This window comes from Piliocolobus tephrosceles, chromosome 9 (genome assembly GCF_002776525.5).
Source record: "Piliocolobus tephrosceles isolate RC106 chromosome 9, ASM277652v3, whole genome shotgun sequence".
In the NCBI taxonomy this organism is placed as follows: domain Eukaryota; kingdom Metazoa; phylum Chordata; class Mammalia; order Primates; family Cercopithecidae; genus Piliocolobus; species Piliocolobus tephrosceles.
In genome coordinates this window covers 56,614,168-56,634,883 of record NC_045442.1, presented here as the reverse complement: position 1 = coordinate 56,634,883, position 20,716 = coordinate 56,614,168, and the positions used below count along the sequence as shown (strand labels likewise).

General features: G+C 36.9%; 1 protein-coding gene across 1 annotated transcript in view; it reads left to right on the top strand.

Moving 5' to 3' along the window:
- The window catches only part of ANK3 (ankyrin 3), a 713,837-nt gene that overhangs the window by 105,406 nt on the left and 587,715 nt on the right, over positions 1-20,716 (top strand). The window contains exon 2 of the mRNA XM_026454835.2: positions 6,659-6,697. Within this exon, the coding sequence (XP_026310620.1) occupies positions 6,659-6,697 (39 nt within the window). The remainder of the gene's footprint in view (positions 1-6,658; positions 6,698-20,716) is intronic.

Sequence of the window (20,716 nt, the reverse complement as noted above, 5' to 3'; positions counted from 1 at the left end):
ATTGCTTGAATATCATCTTGAAAAAAACATAGATGATGTTAGAAATATTTCTTAACTAGATAAAAATTGCTAACAATAAATGTGCTACTTGAAATTTGCTAGTAGTTCATTCTAACTGTATTAGTTCGTCTGAGTTCAACAAGTGAATGATGACTTTTCTCAACAAATTGGTTGATATTATGCTCCTCAAACCCGCCATGAGTTACACGACCCCAGGAGAGTCTGGAATGTTGGTGTGATAGTGACAAATTGTTTCACTGCTCTCTAATGCAAAAATATTATAAATGAGAATCATCTCAGTTTATTTATTCAAGTGTGTTTGAAATGATATATTTGGCGATTTGTACTTTCTGAGCTCTGTAGTAGACTTATTTCTTTAAGGAAATAAAAATAAAATGTCAAATTCAGGACAAAACAATCTAGAATTTTAGTTATGTAAATGAGTGAGATAAATAGTACTGTTCTAGCACCGCTCTCTCTCAAAGGTCCTTTTTAGAATGCTGCGTTCCACTAGGCACTTCTCTTCAACATCTTGGCAGGTACATTTGTAGGTTTAAGTGAACACATTGCGTTGCGTTGCCTTGCATTGCTTGCAGTGGAGAAATATTTGCCCAAATTTCTTTTCTCTAATTTAACCAGTGTTATTTCAGTAAAGCAGATTGCAGGCAGGTCACAGAACAGCTAGGAGCATGGCTCTGAAGACAGACTTGGGTTTGAATGCTGTCTTTGCCATGCATGTCTTTGCCATGTGTATAAGCTGCGTAACTTTGGGCAATTTAATTAATCTCTGTAAGTGTCAGATTCTTCATCTATAAAATGAGAACAGTACTAATTCCTACCTCATGTTGTTTAAATGATCAAATATGACTTATGCTGGGTGTACATTAAATGCCCAATAGCTCCAAAAGGCTGTTTTACTTGTTATTAGAGAAGGTATCCATTTTCTTTTTATTCATTAAGAAAATCACCACTTTCAAAGAATAAGTGGTCTTGGTAATTAGCGTCATTGTTAAATACAAAAAAGCCACTTCAAGGAAGAACAAAAAGCAATAACACAACAAATGGTTTCTTAAGTGGGTTGTCAAAATGTCACACTTTGATTCTAGTGGTCAATATAAAAACATTTAAATTCATGCCTCATCCTTGGTATCAAATGAGCCTCTGGAAACTACAAGTTATTCAAACTCTCTGGACTCTGGAGTCACTCAACCTGGGTTCAGATATAGGCTCTGTTACTTATTTACTGTGTAACTTTGGGCAAGTTACTTATTCTCTTTGTGCCTCAGTTTCCTTTTATGTAAAATGGAGGTAATAAAAGTACCTGCCTCATAGGGTTGTTAGGTGAGGATTAAATAAGATAATGTTTGTAAACTCTTTAGAACAGTACCTGGCAGATACAAGGATTAACTGCAGTTATTTTAGATGGATGGTACTAATATAACTAAACTTGATTTTCACACAAATATAATAAACACCTTTGATGGAGATGAATTTTGAATCATGGATAGAATAATTCTTTATTATCATACACACTGACTAGCTGGAAATGTGAAATAAGAAATATGTCAGATATGGAAAGTCACCAATGCAAGATCTTGGAAACAGGGTCATTATTTAAAAGAAATCATTTATAAGATGGTATGTAGTTATTGTAAATAATGTTCAATCTTTTAAATTTAGCATTTGTAGTAATATTATAGTTTCTATTGCTGGCTTTATAAATGCAGGCATGATTTGGCCCATATATCCTGGCTTGTTACCAGAGGAGATTATTCAGTCAAGGAAGAAACAAGAACTGTGTAAGATAATCTCAAAGTAATTACTGTGGACTTCAGAATAGTCTTATTGGAGAGCAATTGCTGAGAAATGAACCATGATTGCTTCTGTAGCTCTAGTGGAAATAGTAAATGTTTGGTAACTAATGGTTCTGGAGACTGTGGGCATCAGTTTCAGCAAACAGGAAGAACTTGACATTTGACAACAGAAGTCCTGAGTTCAGGTTCTGTAGCTTCCATTACTGACTGTGTAACTCCAGGCAATTCACTCATTTCTTTGCTCATCAGTTTCATCTTTTATCAAATAAAAATAATAACATCTCCTCTGAGGTTCTACAGGATTGTGAGCCGAAGAAGATAAAATGTGAGAGCCCTAGGCACATGATTGAGATTTCCATTTTTACTAATGTCAAGACAGGAGTCAAGAACCAAGCATTTTTGTTTTTCTGTGGAACCTGAATACATGGCCTGGCCTATGAGAAGAGCAAAGCAAAAGAGATATTTTCTATTTAAATTGTATTTCACTAAGTTTAATTATAATTAGTTTAATTCTGTGTATTCAGATTCTACTTAAGCACATCATTTACCTCATAGCATATGATTTTGACCCGCTTGGCAGAATGAGATCTGGGAAGAGGAACTTAGATTGCGGGCAGAGTTAGGGAGGAAGAGGGTCTTGGTGTGCAGCTGGTTACCAGAAAAGGTGGGTGTGGGTGTGTTTTTCAAGACTTGATTATCAGATGAGGTCTTAGCAAACTAGACTCAAGATTCTTTGGGAGTGGGCCTGGGCATGGGGAAGGAAAAGAGGGTAAGATCTATATGTTTTGGGGGTACAGAGAGGTTTGGGAGGGGCAGGATCTGAGGTTCCTGTTAGGGAGATGGGAGAAAGCCTGGGGGATGAAGGAGCTCTTCCAGAAGAGGGTAGAACTAACCTAGAGAAAGAGGGTGGCCTGGGTAATTTTCTTCTAGGAATCACTATAGGGTCAACTTTGATTATGAAGCTTTTTAATACTGGACATTTTTTTTTCTTATTTCTAGTTTTAATTTCCTGTCAATTTTTCAACAGTTGCTAAATTGTCCTAGAGTAGCACAGAAAGACATGTATTTATTTAGGTTCAGGTGAATAGGAGCAAAACTTGCCTTTCCATAATGTGGTGAGCTGTAGAGGAGAAAAATTTGGAGAAGAGTTTGGCTGGTGGTCATGAAAAGGAAAGCAGATGGGCCAAATCTTATTTATATTTGGCATTTGCTCTGACAGATAGCTTCAGTCCTAATGGGTGTATGAGGAAGAAGGAGAAGGCCACGGGGTGCCACAGAAACATTTCACTCTGGTTTTCTCCTTCTACTTTGCTGTTTACCACCATCTCCTTCTTACCTGCTGACTCAATCCTTTTCCTCCAAGAGTTTCTGTTTTGCTTCAAAGTCCTACACTTTTCTGCCTCAGTGTTTGTACCTACAGTGGCCAAAGCTATGAGAGCTTTTTATTCTCTCTGCTTAGAGGATGACTGAGGAGAAGTCCCATCTGTGTCTCTTAATTCTGTGTATTCAGATTCTACTTAAGCACATCATTTACCTCATAGCATATGATTTTGACCCGCTTGGCAGAATGAGATCTGGGAAGAGGAATTTAGATTGCGGGCAGAGTTAGGGAGGAAGAGGTGTCTCCTACTAATTTGCTTTCCCATAGAAATACTGATGAATATTAAAGTATTTCTACAGATAATAATGGGTGACCTACATTTCTTTAGGTGAGCTAATAACTAGCCATCTTTTGTTGCTTTACTTTTATAAGAAGATGTTTTATAAGGTCTAAACAACAATTTTTTTGGCTATATATAAATTTTGGACAAAGCATATTACTGGGTTGGAGACTGACTACATTATAGGATGGTGGCATGGTTACAATGGTAAATAGAAAGACACTGGAACCAGACGACTTGGGTGTGCGTTCAGGCCCCACCCTGTACTGGCTGCATGACTTTGGGCAGCTCATATTACTGCTTTAAAAATCAGTTTCCTCTGCGGGAAGGAGATAAAAAAAATTAATATCATAAAATAAGGATGCTTCCATGATGTTATAAAGACTACCTGTCTTAAGTCCATAGTCAACATCAAACTCAATTATGAGCCTCTAGAAGCTTTGCTATTGTAATCAGTTAAAAGACTAGAATATCTGTGCTTACCATTACTTTTAAACATTGTTTTGGAAATTCTGGCCTATGTAATAAGATGTGCAAAAAAGAAAATGAGAGAGAGAATTGCAAGAAAAGACCATCTGAAGAATAACTGTAATGAAAAGTGAGTTGGGCCTGTGTAAAGAACAAACAGGTAGAAATAGCCAAGAACATTTTTTGAAAAAGAAGTTCAAAGTGTCTTTTCTGACCAAATGTTGTGTGCTCTATAAAGTTTATGCTGTGAGCACAAGTATTGACAGATGGATCAGAGGAAGAGAAATGAACAGCCCTGAATCTAGTGTCTAGTTGGCCTAATCAAGCACTTACGCTGTGCTAGACACTGAAGTAAGGGATTTCTGTACATTATCTGGTTTAATCCTTACAATAAGGCTGCAAGATAGACATTGACAAGCTAGACTTGCCCAGATGTCCAAACTGACATCAGAGCTCAGGTGTGCCTCAAAGCAAATTTTGCACTGATGAACCAGGAAGGAATAAGTGATTTCACCAGTAGTGCTTAGGAAAGTCTGTGAGAAGTGGTGGTCAAAAATTGTAGTAAGTACTCATCTCACATTATACCTATGATAAAGTCCACATGGGTTAAAAAAAAAAAAAGCCAAGGGTAAAAGGTAGTGATAGGGACTGGGAGGACAAGCAAAAGAAAACATAAGTAGCTATTTAATTGATATTGGACGGAAGAAGAACTTTCTAAGCATAGAAGCCCAGAGCAGACATCCCAAAGTAAATGATTGATATGTTTCATTACATAAAATTTAAACTTATGTGCATCAAAACCATTATAAACCAAACCTAAATGCAAATAATGGACTGGGAAAGCAAATGAAAATATTTATATAATTATCATACACAAATGATTGTCCTTATTCTCCTTATTGTCTAAGGAGCTCTTATAAATCAATAGAAAACCACAAACCTTCTAAGTAAAGACAGTCAAAGGCATAAAGGGAAAGAACTGCAATGGATTGTAAAAATTGCTTCATTGTAATAGCAAGAAAAAGTAACTCCAATAAAAAGTACATACCGTTTCACCATAAATAAAAAAGCATTTTATGAAAACACTAAGATATATCTGTGAATGTTTAGAGAAATGGGCACTTTCCTGCACTGTGAATTGTTCTTTTGATGGGCAATCTATAGATTTTGCCTTTTTGGTAGGCACATGATAGGCAAGTGCCATGAAAAAAGTTTGTTCCTTTTCTTCAACAATACCATTTTGGTGAATTTCTCTTAAGGAAAGCAGCAGATATAAAGTCAAGATTTTTGTGCAAGGAGATTATTACAATGTTAGATGTGCTAGACAGAAATGTATATCATAAATACTAGGAAGTATTTGAAAAAATTTTGTCATATAAATAGGTAGATTAGGATGCAACTATCAAAACCACATATTGAGACTATGATATGGAAAAATGACATGATTTTAAGGGGAAAAGGCAAGATATACTGTATATATGGAATAATTTCAATCTTGTTTAAAACACTGTATATGTGAAACTGTGTATTGAAAGAGAACAACGCAAAATATTAACTTTCCTCTAATGGTAGGACTATGATTGATTTTCATTTTCTGTACTTGGCACATTTTCTGTAATGAATGTGCATTGCTTTTATGATTATACAAGGCTATTACACTTACTGTTTTAGAAGTTGTGAAGATTAAATAAGAAAATGTAGCTGAGATACCAGGAATAAAGTTAAGGTTTTAGAAATGTTAATTTCCTTCTATTTTTTTCTTTATTGGAAGCTCAAATAGAAACATGAAATTGCAGATTCAATTCTGTATGACTTGATAGTGGGTTTTTTAAAGCTGACAAGATGAAATAATTTTTGTGGTGTCAATTTGAATAGCCTTTGATGGAGTCGAATGAACTGTACACAAGTGTAGTTAGAGTTAACTACAAAGTAGAATGTTCCTTTCTTTACATTCTACATATTTAAACTTCAGTACCAGTTGGAATAATTTGCATATTGCACATATTACTATATTCTGATAGGAAATGAGCTAAAGGCATTTCTTCTCTGATGGAATAAAGTTAGCATTTTGTAAAAACAGAAAGTCAGAGTTAACCTTCATCTTGGAGTTCCTGTAGTCAGAGTAGATCCTTAGTTTTCTATTTTGAGGTAATAATATTATAGGAACCATATCATCTCTTGCATAATCAGACTTTTGGCTTTTACATGTCTTGCTATTCTGACCCTTGGTAAACAATATTTACAGTAATGAAGTTTGGGAGCAAATGGATTTCTCATAATAGCTGTGCAAGAAAGTTACATGGGAAAATGTTTTCTGATGCCAGCATTTTCATGCGGAGGAAAAAATATTTAAATTATCTTTATTACTGCTGTTACAGTTGCATCTCATTGGCACATTCATTTCAAGTTCAAGATCATACTATTTTACTGTATCTGGCACAATTTCATTTTTAAAAATTCTCTTCAAACTATTGATGCTATTGATTTGGTGTCCCTGCTTTTCTTTATTTTGTAGTTATCTAAGCATTTCCTGCAGATGTCTTTTTTTTTAAGTAGAATTCATTTTATTTCCTCTATTTTACTTTGTGTTCTCCCCCTTTAAGGCACTTACTATGTATATAAGTCAATTAATAATGTGCATGTGTAAATCACTGTCATGGTAAATATTTGGAATTCTTGCATGTTTGCTAAATGTTTGTTTCTTTACTTTTTTAGGGTGACTTTGGATCCGATTATCCACGAAGCTCTAGAAAGGTAATGAAAATTACCACTAAACTCAACAAATATATTATTTTGTGTGGACAAGTTTCTTTCTTATAAACATAGACTCGAATGAATTATTTACAGGAGATAGTCCTTTTAAACCAGTTTATTGTTGTCAAATTTGAAGGCTTTTATACTCTTGCCTAGTGGGGCAACCTGGTCACCTGAACATGTGCTCATGGTAGGATAATTCCTTGGTGCTATTAGTTGTGTTTCACATCTGCTTCTCAGCTGTGAGGTTTGAGGCTTGATTTAATGGCATGTACGGAGTAACCAAGACCCCCTGGAGACTGATACAGCATCCATTTCTCCACTGATAATGCCATGAAAATTAAATGTTTGATTTAGCTAAACCGAAAAGTCTACATGGGAGTGCAATTATGATCAGGTGTTTGCTTCTAAATCTGGAATTAGAACAAGGAGAGTCGCTTCAATTATTTTAATAGTGAAAGACCTTTAGCTGTGGTAACCTGATATGTCTGTCTAACCTTGAAGGATATTCTGCTCAGTGGGCTATGCAGGCTGCCTTTCCCCTATACAGTGACGTGTAAATGCTTCACCTCTCTCCCTCTTGGCCTCTCATCTTCCTGGAGTTGTCACCATTCATCTTTCCATATGCTCATGCCATCCACTATTCTTTTCAACCAGCAGGGTCAGGTAAGGGTTAGGACAGACTGCATTAGAATGTCAGTTCTCCTTGCTTCATTTTCTTCATATAGAAATAGATGAATAATAGTATCTGCCTCATAAGTTTGTTGTGAGAATTTATTGAAACAAAACATTTAACTTGGTACCATAATAGAGCTTAATAAATATCAATATAATTCACATTATATTTATTTTTTTCCTAAGATGACTTCTGCATTCATATGTATATATTTTACTAGGTTGAATTATGTGAAATTGCCATTTTGGTAAGTAAAAAATAGTCTAACACCAATTATTTCATGTGATTAAACTATTAATTAACTTATAATTCTATTTTCTGTCTATGGTCTTTTGGTTATTTTGTTTCTGTAACATATTCACTACACAATTCTGTAATACACTTGAAATATCTTCTTTCTTTTTTCTTTCTTTTTTTTTTTTTTTTTTTTTTTGAGACGGAGTCTTGCTCTGTTGCCCAGGCTAGAGTGCAGTGGTACGATCTCAGCTCACTGCAACCTCTGCCTCCTGGGTTCAAACAATTCTCCTGCCTCAGTCTCCCAAGTAGCTGGAATTATAGGCACACACCACCACGCCTGGCTAATTTTTGCATTTTTAATAGAGATGGGGTTTTGCCAGGTTGGCCAGGCTGGTCTTGAACTCCTGACCTCAGGTGATCCACCCACCTCGACCTTCCAAAGTGCTGGGATTACAGGCGTGAGCCACGGTGCCCAGTCTGAATTGTCTTCCTAAAATTATTTTTTGTTTTTGTTTTTGTTCAGCGGAAGGACTGAGTGATGCTGTTTTTTTCCTGAATGACTCTAAGAATGATAATGTACTCTAGTAAGACTTTGACATTGGTTCAGTAGGCTCATCATGATACCAACTTAGCAGGATGTTGTAATGTTGCTGGTCAATATTAATTGTGTCACCAATAATATGCTAAAGTCAGATTTATGTGGGTCGGGCACACAATTTTATCTCAGCCGTATGATATGTTCTACCTATCAAAGTATTTTTCCATTTTTACTGTATTTACTTTCTCAATAATTTTAAAGAGCAAAAGTAAAACTATCTTAATCCTTTAAAGATTAAAAATGGAGTCATATGTTAACTAATTTGATCAGGAGCATAGATCTAGTTAGTGGCTATTCAGAGAGTTAAATAAAGGTCTTCATAATTTCAAAGCTAATGTAGGCTTTTATAGGTCTTATCACAAACTCATTTGATACAATTGGATAAATAAAATCCTCCCAATTTCTCCCATTCTTACTATATTCCGTGGTTACTCAAAAGCATTCTCTATGTTTTAGAAATTTATATCTAGTATAGTTAATAATTAATAAAATTTTTTACAATGAATGGAACATGAATTTCACCAATACTCTGATGAAGAACAGAAATATAGGCTGTCATATCTCAAGATTGTAATATTTTAGTTTATCTTAAACCTTCTACAAGAATGAAACAACTATTCATATATGGATTTAGGACTTTCTTGTTCTGTTTTACTCACATATTTGTGCACAGTCCAACCTCATTTATAGCACTCAGCCATTTAAACAGCTTCTGAAATGAATGTGTGGTTATGCTGCCTTCTGTAGCAATTTTTATATATGGTATAAATGCTGTCTTTACTGAAATTCTGACTCTGTGCCCATGATGCCAGAAGACACAAAGGCTATTGGGAATACGAGGCTGAAATGATTTCTTTAGAGGCTCCAACACCACCAGGAATTCAGTTAGGAGAGTGATTAAAACTGAGTGAGCCGAGGCAGGTGGATCATGAGGTCAGGAGATTGAGACCATCCTGGCTAACACGGTGAAACCCTGTTTCTACTAAATATACAAAAAATTAGCCGGGCGTGGTGGCACGCACCTGTAATCCCAGCTACTCGGGAGACTGAGGCAGGAGAATCGCTTGAATCTGGGAGGCAGAGGTTGCAGTGAGCCAAGATCGCGCCACTGCACCCTAAACTGAGCGACAAAGCAAGACTCTGTCAAAAAAAAAAAAGAGAAAAAAAAAAAAAAAAGCAAAATACTGAGTGAGGCAAAAAGAGGTGAGAGTTGATACCTTTTATCCCCAACTTAAAAGTATCTTCTACTTTACATTTTTGGTATCTTGGGAGCATTTCTTCTGGCCTGGGACCCATCTGGTATATACTCATCTGCCTTGGTGCTTTGGAACCCTTACTGTCCTGTCTGCTCAGTTTGCCTTCTTTCTTCCTTGTCATAGTTTCAACGAATGTCCATTTCAGAAGTGAGAGCTCTGAACTTGACAGAGATGACTTGCTGCTTGGCACCCACTCAGCTCCCACAGCTCCTGTCACTTAATGGTCCAACCCTCTTCACCAGCAAAATGGCTGGGGCCTCTGTGGAAAATACAGAATCCTTTTTCAGAATCTCTGTTATTAAATCTCCTCACTCAGCTAAAATATTAAAATCCTCCTGGGATTAGGGAATGAGGCAGTGTACACTTCAGAGTGTATAAATTGAAGTGGTAGTTTGGATGAATTCTGAATTGAATGAGATAAGAGTGTCAATGAAAATAAAAGGAAAACCATTCATTTTGTGTAGTATCTGATTCTTTCCCCATTTCTTCACCCCCCCCCCCCCACTGCTTTGATAATGTGTTTCTGTAGAATATGACTCCCGTGGCAACATTTAAGAAACCGAGGTCACTTTTTAGATCTTGTTTGCCAAACACTTGCCTAGGCAAGCCTTTGATTTAGATGCCTGTGAATGTGACTTGACATCTATAGATAGGTGTGCTGTCAGGGCGTTCGATTTACTTAATAGAAAGGATGAAGGAAAGTGTGAGCCTATCTGTAGAATTCTTTTGTCTTTGAACTGTGGAATATGAGTCACCAGGAACAATGCTGCAGCATGTCAGGCAAAGTCTGAATCCCAGTGACACAATTCTAAGAACTGTCAGAATTGACTCACGCCCAGTGTAAGGGTATGGGTTACAATGAGGCTGACTAAAAATGGGTGGGTGATTTTGGTTGCTTGCAAAAGTTTGTTTTCATTTGACATTCAGAAGAAATCAGAGCTACCACTGTTCTAGCGCGAGGTGGCCCTGAAGGTCTCCGTGTGGGGGAGACTGCCTTCTGTTAGGTTCAGAAGTGCGAGTGCTCTGGCTGCATTCTCTGGCATTTATTTATCCTCACGACTGAGCCAGCGGGGGGCCAGGTGTGTCCTTCCTCTGCTGATTCAAGTGGGCGCTTCTTGAAGGTGTGTGCTCTGTAGGAGTAAAAGACCCCTGTTTTAATTTTGGAGTGTCGGTCCCTAAACACCTTTGTGTGACGTCTGAGGAAGGTGTATTTGTATTGATTTCTATTCTAAGGAGACTAGTGGTATTGTAGGCCTTTTAACAAATGTGTTAGGAATGCAAATATTTGCATATGGAAGAATAAAATATTAATACTACTTAGAATAGTCATAAAAGTATATAATTTACTCATATAGAGATTATCTTATGAATGATCACTTTAACTGACATCTAGCTATCACATTACAAGTAACTGACACCAGCTTTGAGCCCACTAGCTTCGAATTCTGGCTTGGCAGACCAAAAGATGCATAGCCACAAACTGTTTATCTCATGCTCACCCAAATCATACTGTTTAGCATCCTTTAGCCCCTGAGAAAATCTCATTTTTCAATTGCCCCTCTGTTTTCTAGAACCACTCTTAAGTTGTTAAAGATTTCAGAAATTAAGTCTGTTATCGTAGTATTTTCTTGCAGACATCTGATTCTTCCTGAAGGTAGAAGAATCATCCATTTTATTTATTTTTTTCCTACAGGTTTAATTTGCTTTGCTGAAGTCTGTGGTGAGGATATTATTTGCCCTGGAAAATGACTTAAAAATGTGACAGGGCGGCCGGGCGCGGTGGCTCAAGCCTGTAATCCCAGCACTTTGGGAGGCCGAGACGGGCGGATCACGAGGTCAGGAGATCGAGGCCATCCTGGCTAACACGGTGAAACCCCGTCTCTACTAAAAATACAAAAAACTAGCCGGGCGAGGTGGCGGGCGCCTGTAGTCCCAGCTACTCCGGAGGCTGAGGCAGGAGAATGGCGTAAACCCGGGAGGAGGAGCTTGCAGTGAGCTGAGATCCGGCCACTGCACTCCAGCTCGGGCGACAGAGCAAGACTCCGTCTCAAAAAAAAAAAAAAAATGTGACAGGGATCTCTACAAATTTGGGTTTATTATTAAACTCAAGATTTTGGTAGTTAGTAGTTTCTTTTAGAAAAATACAGTATTTAGAGACCAACCATGAAGATTACACTCAGGAAGTATTATTATTATTATTATTATTATTATTATTATTATTATTATTATTATTATTTTTGAGACAGAGTTTCGCTCTTGTTGCCCAGGCTGGAGTGCGATGGCGAAACTCGGCTCACTGCAGTCTCCGCCTCCCAGGTTTAAGCGATTCTCCTGTCTCAGCCTCCTGAGTAATTGGGATTACTCAGGTGCTCACCACTACATCCAGCTAATGTTTGGTATTTTTTTTTTTTTTTTTTTTTTTTTTTGACAGAGTCTCGCTCTCACCCAGGCTGGAATGCAGTGGCGCGATCTCGGCTCACTGCAAGCTCCGCCTCCCGAGTTCACGCCGTCCTTCTGCCTCAGCCTCCTGAGTAACTGGGACTACAGGTGCCCGCCACCACGCCTGGCTAATTTTTTGTATTTTTAGTAGAGACGGGGTTTCACCGTGTTAGCCAGGATGGTCTCGATCTCCTGACCTCGTGATCCGCCCGCCTCGGCCTCCCAAAGTGCTGGGATTACAGGTGTGAGCCACCACGCCCAGCCATGTTTGGTATTTTTAATAGAGACAGGATTTCACCATGTTGGCCAGGCTGGTCTTGAACTCCCGACCCCAGGTAATCTGCCCATCTCAGCCTCCCAAAGTGCTGGGATTACAGGCAGGAAGGAATATTTCTACAAAAGGGGCCTTCCTTGCCTTTCTTTGATTACTAATGGATAGAATATTTTTTCATGCTAAGTAAATATTTAACAACTTCTGTAAATTGTGCATGTCTTTGGGTATTATTTTTTTAGAGTATTAGTATTTTTCTTGTTAACTTATGTGAGCTTTTTATATATTAATACTATTATTCCTTTATCATTTTGGCGGCAAATATTTTTCTAGATTTCCTTTGCCTTCTAATTCTCTTTATATTCTGATTAACCCTTAAAGTTTAATTTAAAAATCTAGTAAACAATTGTTTTCCAACTGTGCTGGAACGGTTAACTGTATAATTATTTTCAAATATGTAAATCTTTAGAAAATATATTTGGGCACAATTAAGGATCATATTTTTGTTAGGGTGGTAAATGTGGCTGAAAGATAAGCTAAAGTTAGGTTTTAAATTCTAAGGCAAGAGATCATCGAGTATAAATGTGTTTCAGTCTAGTATAGATGTTGTTGGATGCAATTATGGGTTATGATATGGTAAGGTATCCATGAATGCTAATTTCTTTGATGCAGTGCAGTGGTTTTCAAGCAATCTGCATTCTGTAATATCTCACTGTCATGTTATCTCATATTCTGTCATATGATCTCACTGTTTTGTAACTCTCATAGAAGTCCCCTTTTGAATCTACCATAGTTGGAAAGGAAAAAAAAAAAAGAAAGAAAAAAAGAAGTCTCCTTTGTGGTAGACCCTTTTATGGATTTATTCATGTCACATATAAATCTATTATCACATCTAAACACACCCTGGAATTCTAAAGTAAATTCTTGCTCTACAATCTTGATCTCTGTGATGGAAATTGTGGTCCTAACTTGGGTAGTGCAAGAGCTCTCGATCACAAGCTCCCTCCATCTGGAGGGCAGTATAGCCTAGTAATTCAGAGTGAGAGCTCTGCAGTGACAATGGCTTGGTTGGAGTCTGGCTGGCTAGTTACTCATTAGGAATCATGAACAAGTTACTAGACCACCTTATTCCTCAATTTTCTCATTTCTAAAGGAAATTAATAACAGGTATCTATCTCATTGGGTTGTTAGGAGAATTAATTGAGAATGTACTGTTCTCAAAAAGCTCTTGGCAGATATGTTTGATAAATTTCAACTATCATCACCACTACCATACAGTCATTCCTTCCTCTTTCCTTTCCTTCAATTGATGGCATTCTAACCCCATTTCCAGGTAGCAGGTTTTAAGAAGATGGTGCTAAAACATAGAAAATCATGAGGGCTTAAAAAAAATTTAAAGTCTAGTAGTAAAGCAGTAGACAAGAACTTGGTGATGGAGCCAGGAAAAGATGCTTTACAGTTCAGTTTCAAAATGGTCAAGGTTTCTTCCTATGCCCATCTCCCTGACTGACATGTCACATACTCCACATTTAAGATATTCTAACCGTGGGATCCAAAATAGAGGAACAGGATTTGAGGATATTAATCTTACTTTGGTCTTCAGTAATACATCTTTATCTGTCTATCTAGTGTGTGTACTATCACTAAATATATATAAACTGGATATTCCTAGACATTATATACATATATATATATATATTTGTATACACAAACTCACATTGTGCATGTGTATTTGTTTAAAATATATAATGATGTAAGTTAGAGATCTAGAAAGTCTCAGATCCCTGTTGAGTCTCTGGTGGGAGTTACTCTGCTAATTCATCCCGGGGGAGGAGCTTCATTGTGATAAATACTATAGTCTCTAAGCTACAATGATATGCTTCTCTCTTCACAATAAAGTGTAATGCATATCACCTGCTACTTAGTCTGTAGCTCCCAACTCAAGAGGTTATTGCAATAAAAAGTGCTTCTTTCTCAGGCCATAGAAAAGTAGGATATATATATATATATACATACACACATATTCTTCCTTAGTTTCACAAAGGAGAAAAAGACTTCCTGATGTAGCTGATTGTGGTTTGTATTTTGAGCTTATGGCCAGTCTGCTGATACTTAATTACTTCAAATGGCGCAGTAAAAATGAAAGTAAAGGAACTAATTTTATTGAGTGGCCATTATGTGCTATATGATGTTAACTTATTTGATTCTCCACTGATTCTGTGAAACTGGCTTGATTACTTTCAATTTATGGATGGGGGAGCAGAGGTTCAAAGTAGTTGGTATATAGCAAAACTCTGTGTGAACCCAGATTTCAGTGAGTCCCCAAATCATGCCCTTCCCAGGGCCATGCTGCCTACTGATACATCTGGATAAAGGAAACCAGAAAAATTGGTCAAGGATTTCCAGATATGACATTTGAGGTGCTGGTCCCGGCTGGTTACTCCCACGGCAATCAACTGGAGGTTGCTGTGGCTGATAACGGCGTTAGGTAGGTTTCTCCCTCAGCCATAAGCTTCTCCTCTCTGTGATCATTCTCTGGTTTTTGGGAATAGCCTCACTCTTGGCTACTTACCTGTGTGCTCTGACTTCTACCCTACCTCCTATGTCCCACCATAGTTTTTTATTTGCTGGATTTGCATTCTAACCAGCAAAGCCATATTGGTGACAGTTATTTGGTTCACTTATTTATTTCAACTTTGATCCAGTGTTTTGAATATCTAGCTATAATTTGAGGCATGTATAACCTTCTGAGAAAAGAGTCAGCAATTAAGATGTCAGCCTTGTCAGGATTCTGGAGCACTATGCTGATAGGTATTTGGAAATGATATAGATAGAACATATGCTAAAACCTTCTGGCATGTAAATATGTTGCTCTTTAACAGAAAGTTTCTAGGATTCAATAGTCAGCCTTTTGCAATGATTAAGGTATTCTGGGCTGGATTCAGCCTCCCTTAGTAATTTTTTTATATATATATATATTAGAAAGGGAGGTAGTATGTGGTATAAGGTAAAGTAGGTGAGCCTGAAAGTCAGACTGATTCGGACTCAAATTTTAATCCCACCCCTTACTGTCTGCATGTCCCTGGGCTTCACACTTTACCTCTTTGAGCTCTGGTTATCCATCTGCAAAATAGGTGTGATACCTACCTTATGGGATGGTTTGTAACACCCAATATGGTGCATAGCACAGGCCATCACTGAGCAAATATGAGTTCTCTTCATCTTGACTGGAAGATAATGCTTTCCAAAGTTCTTGTCTTCAATGAGTGCATATATATGTACAGGAAGACTGATTAAGCCTTTTCTCACATAAGGACTGTTTTTCTCTATAGTCCTTTATCTGTTCCAACTCAAAGGAAGGTTTAAGCCCTCTCATTTCCTTGATACCTCTGCATGAGATAAGACTTGAACTCAACATACAACAGCTTGTTGGGTATGTTCCATACATCTGTTATGTGCAAGTGTTCTTCCTGCCGGATCTGGGGAGCAGTGAGAGTCACATTTTGCTAGTAGACTTAGCTATTGATGATTTTAACACAACATTTATCATGACACAGGGGGTGCTTTTGAAATTGTGCAGGAAGCTGAAATGAGTAATGTGGCAAGTCAAGGCTCACAGCCATAGAAGGAACCACTTCTCGGCTGGGTAGGGAATGTGTTTCTTCTCAGACTCCTCTCTTCTGTGAATTCCATGCTCCCTAATAAAGACTGGCCTTTCCTACCAGGATACCTTGTTACAGTAAACTCAAGAGTTTTTGCCAGTGATGTCAAATGTGGCCAAACAAAGGCTTACAGTTGATGAGTACAAACATAGCAAGGTTTTACCTTAATCAGCTCTTAGACATACTCACCAGTGTCTCAAACTTGTTAACTGTTCTTTACTTTTAATTCAACAGCTATATAAGTGTTTTTATATAGAAGCCAAACTTTTTAAATGAAAACATAATATTTTAATCACCAAATGAGGGAAGCCTTTCTCTCTACAGAAACATGTTTTAGAAAGGATCCTGTGTACTTTAAAAAAAATCATCTCATGAGACCAATTAATTTGATTAATAAAAAAGCTTTTAAATTATTTTTAGTATTGTACTGTTAACTGTGTTCCAAAAGAAAATGTTCCTCAACCCAAATTTATAATTGTGCTTATTATTTTTCTAATTCAGCATCAAAAAACTAAGAAATGCATCATTTTTAAAAATCAGGAAGTGCAGGGAACTGAGAAGAGGCTGACTACCTTTCATTTTTGTGTTCCTCTTCTAATTGTCAATCTTGCTACTCATCAACTGCTGACACTAAATTTTCTGATGGCTTAAAGTCTAATAATAAAGCTACGTTTTTATTTTTTTTCCAAGTACTTCTTTATAGACAGAAATAAATTAAAATTTGCCACTTTCAGCTCATAATTTGAAGCTCTAGAAATTGTCAGTACCAATATGGCACTCCCACAATATGACTTTAGGAGGCAGGAACTGTTGCATGAAGTCAGAAAGAGTATTCAGAAGTTTGTAAGTGCTTTCTGTCACTTTACTTGAAAATATTTGGTTTTTAAAAATCATCCTTATGAAATGAGCAGAGAAGCTCTTATTAATACAACTTTATAGATAACCAAACTGAATCTCAGCTTATATGACTTGCACAAAGCCACATATTGACCTGCCTATGAATACAACACAGGCCTTTGTCCATTGATTTTTCCATCATCCCATTATCTGACTGAACTCCTTTAAGAGACTACATACTCCCATTCACATACTTTCCTTGTAAGAAGCAAGCAAGCTTTGTTCCTTGGTGGCCTGGACTTTAAACATGAATGGATAAAATCTATAACTAATGGATAGAATCTGCAACTAAGTATAGAGAAACTAAGACTATTTCATAAATGCTTATGAATCCTTTTGTGTGTGTCTCTGTTTTCCTTTCTAATTATTTATTTCTTTATATTTTTATTTTATTTTTGTAGAGATGGGATTTTGCCGTGTTGCCTAGACTGGTCTCAAACTCCCGGCCTCAAGCGATCCTCCTTCCTCAGCCTCCCAAAGTACTGGGATTTACAGGTGTGAGCCACTGCACCTGACCTTCTTTCCCTACTTTAAGAGCATTGGAGTCTGTAGACAGATCACATCTTGTCATGTGTGTCCTTTATGTGTTTCCTGTAAAACCTAAAGGGAGAGAGACTGAAAGCTGGTCTGTGGCTATCAGTTGTGCTGATGCCAGTTCAGTTTACAGATCACATTTACCAGGCTCAAGCTTTTAAAACGAGGCTCTATGGAAATGAATTGCTCATTTTAGGGACTTGAACGGGGCTGCGATCAGCCATTTCCAAGAATGGTGGAATATACTAAAAGATTAAGCTGTAATCATGTGTTTACTGGAAAATTTAAGACAGCAAAACTTCAATCTCATTCTGCTGTTCAATAGCCATCTAGGGAGCAGCATAGAAAGTGGACGACAATGTTGGTGTTTATGGAGAGAAGGTCCACTTTCTACCTTCTAGCTCTTGAACTTGGTGATTTAGTTGTTTGGAGCTTACTTGTTTCAACAATAAAGCACACTATCTGTGAGTGTTGGAGCCTTTCTTTCCTATATGGGAGTTGTCTCCTTTGAGCGTGGGTGGTGGCCACTCACTGAAAATGTTATAGATGGGCTTAAAGCATTGGAGAAATTCCTTCTAGATCTTTGGTTCTGGAAACCCCCAAAGCATTATTCTATTTTCCTTTTTTACTTTTTGCAAATTTAGGTAACCTTGAAAAATATACTGAGTAGCTAGCTTCTATTTCCACAGCTCTGGCATGGAAATTTCTTACAGGCTAGAACTGCTGCTTAGATTGGTTGCTATGCAACCAGGAGAGGAGTTCACAAGCTTTGTCACAAGCCAGCGATCAAACAAGAGGCAATATTTTCTTTTATGTGTGTTCTCTTTTTGTCAACTTTTGTGTTTGATATTGTTTGTTTACATCTTTTGGGAAGTTTTTATTTGTAGAAATACCTTTTCCAGAGAAACTTTATTTGTTGAAGGCATTTTGGTTTGATCTTGCTACATTAAAAGGTGAGCTCCACCTCAAAGGCAGTAGGTATTGAATTAGACCTTGAAGCAAATAAAATAGTTCTTATAAAAACGTGATGATGTCACAATACTGCTTTGGCTACTATCTTATTAAGAAAACATACATGTAGCTTTGCATTCTTTCCACTGCTTATTTTTACTTATTGTGCACTTTTTGACAAATCAGTGACTCGAAACCTACTGTGCCTTCGTCCTCTTGACCTGGAAAGTCATCTCTGAATACAAGATCATTTAAAACTTTGTGGTCAGGATTTGTTCTGGCTGAATTCTTTGGAGCCATCTTTTAGTTAAATCCCTCTTAACCTTAACAGATTTTATCTTTCCTATACTAATGATCCATTTTTAAACAAATGCTTGAATAAATGCTTGTAACCAATGTTTATATTTACATTATCTATTTTCAATTATACATGGATGTGTATTGAGTGAGTCGGAGGAGGGCACATCAGAACTGTTCACTGTATTCTTACAGGTAGACAAGCAGATATGGGGACACTAAAAGGAGACAGCTCTTGTCCAGTGTCCCAAAAGTGGAAAAGATGGATTGCAGAAACTACGTATCAATTAGCTTGATACCAGTATCTGGCAAAATTGCAGTCTGGGTTCTTGAACTAATAGCTTGTAATTCCATAGCCACTGGATATGGGTTTTGGTAACTCGTTTGATGAAATATTTCTTGTGATAATCAACATTTCATTATGGTAATCTCTAATTTTAATGCTTTAGAAATAGCACTTACAATTTTTTACTGCAAATAGCTTTCTATTTAAATTATTTGAAGAAATGAAACAACATTGAAACTGATGTAAATGGTTTTGAAATTCAGGGATATAATATTTGCATATAAACTTTATAATTTGCATTTCCCCCTCCTAATTTGGCCTACTATAGGAAAATCCTTTTTGCTCTTTTGCCTTTTAAAGTCAATATTTAGTACTTCATTGCATTGCATGATGCCACACTCACATTTTAGGAACGTGTGATTCAAAACATTCAGGATGAGCTGTCTTTACCGTTTGTGCCCTCCTAGAGCAAGTGAGGTTCTAGTTAGGGCCCTGTCACTGCTGGGGGATTGCATTTGCTATGTCAGTGCACTAATGGCTGTTGGAAAAAGGCCTGATACCTCCTCTTAGTTTCCAAACTCCTTTTGAGTTCTTCATAGAAAAGTGGAGAATGAACCATTTTAAATCAAACCACAAAGCACAAATTAGGCATGCTGATTTCTTTCACTTCTTCAACACACAAGCATTTGCTGAGTAGGGCCCTTCTTTGGTTTCAAGACAAGTGGAGCAGATATATTCTGCATCATGTACTAAACTCTCATTCTGTCCCCCTTCTTTTAGATCCCTTTAGCACACTGATGAACCTATAAGAAGGAAAAATTTAAATGTGTAAAATGAAATGTAAGAAATTATATTGAAATCATTATTGAAAAATTTAAAAATTGTGATAAAGTAATAGCTATAGATTACTGTTGCATTAAGTAATGAAATCTAGGAGAGGGTCTAACACCAGCTATATTTTTGATCTCATGATGTTTTAGATCATATCAGGAGATATCTGCCTAAATGTAATCTGTGAATACTACTGTGACTTGTATCATGCCTGTGTTTATAATGGAAGGAAATGCTAGATTTTAGTGAGATGCCTGTGAAAATAAAGATGTACTTTTCCCATCCAAGCTCTATCCACAGACCCATTTGGAGGGGTCCATATATCCCAATTTAAGAACCCCTGATTACATGGTCCCCATTGGCATAAAACATAACATTGAATATTAAAGTAAGATTATGATATACCCTTTTCAAATGGTAAGATCTCTAGTGTTGGTATCCTTGGGGGATAATTTCAATGGATATATGTCACTCAAACTATATTAAGCATGCGTATTAGCAGAGACAAGTGAGTTTCAAACATGCGTATTTTCCATGAAGCCTAATTATCAATAGAATGGTAGATTTTTACAAAAGATGCCAAATGACTGGGCCTACTGCCAACCTTCCATTATATTGTGGAGGGAGGATAAGAAATGAAGTCATAGTTTAAGTGGTGAAATTTCATCTGAAGAGGCTGTAAGTTACCAAGGGGAAATGTACCAATACGTTAGTAAATAATGCCAGTAGTTATATTGAAAATCTTCTGCGTAAATAATAATAATACTGATTTTATGGATTTTTTGTGAGAAATAAATGAGTTAATCTGTACATAACACTTAGAGTCATGCCTGACACATGGTGAGCCCTGTATTAATGCTACTCTTACTATTTGAGTGTAAGCTATTACTACTACATTTTACGAAAGTGATCCATCTATCTTTAAAGGAAGATTTCATGCACAAGCAAGTTTGTGCACACAGTCTTTTTATGACTGCATCTATATATGCTGTACTTCACCCTGAGCATATCAATAAATTTATTTGAGATTATTTCATATAGAATTGCCTTGTTTTTTAAAAAATAAACTTTGTCTTTTAGAATA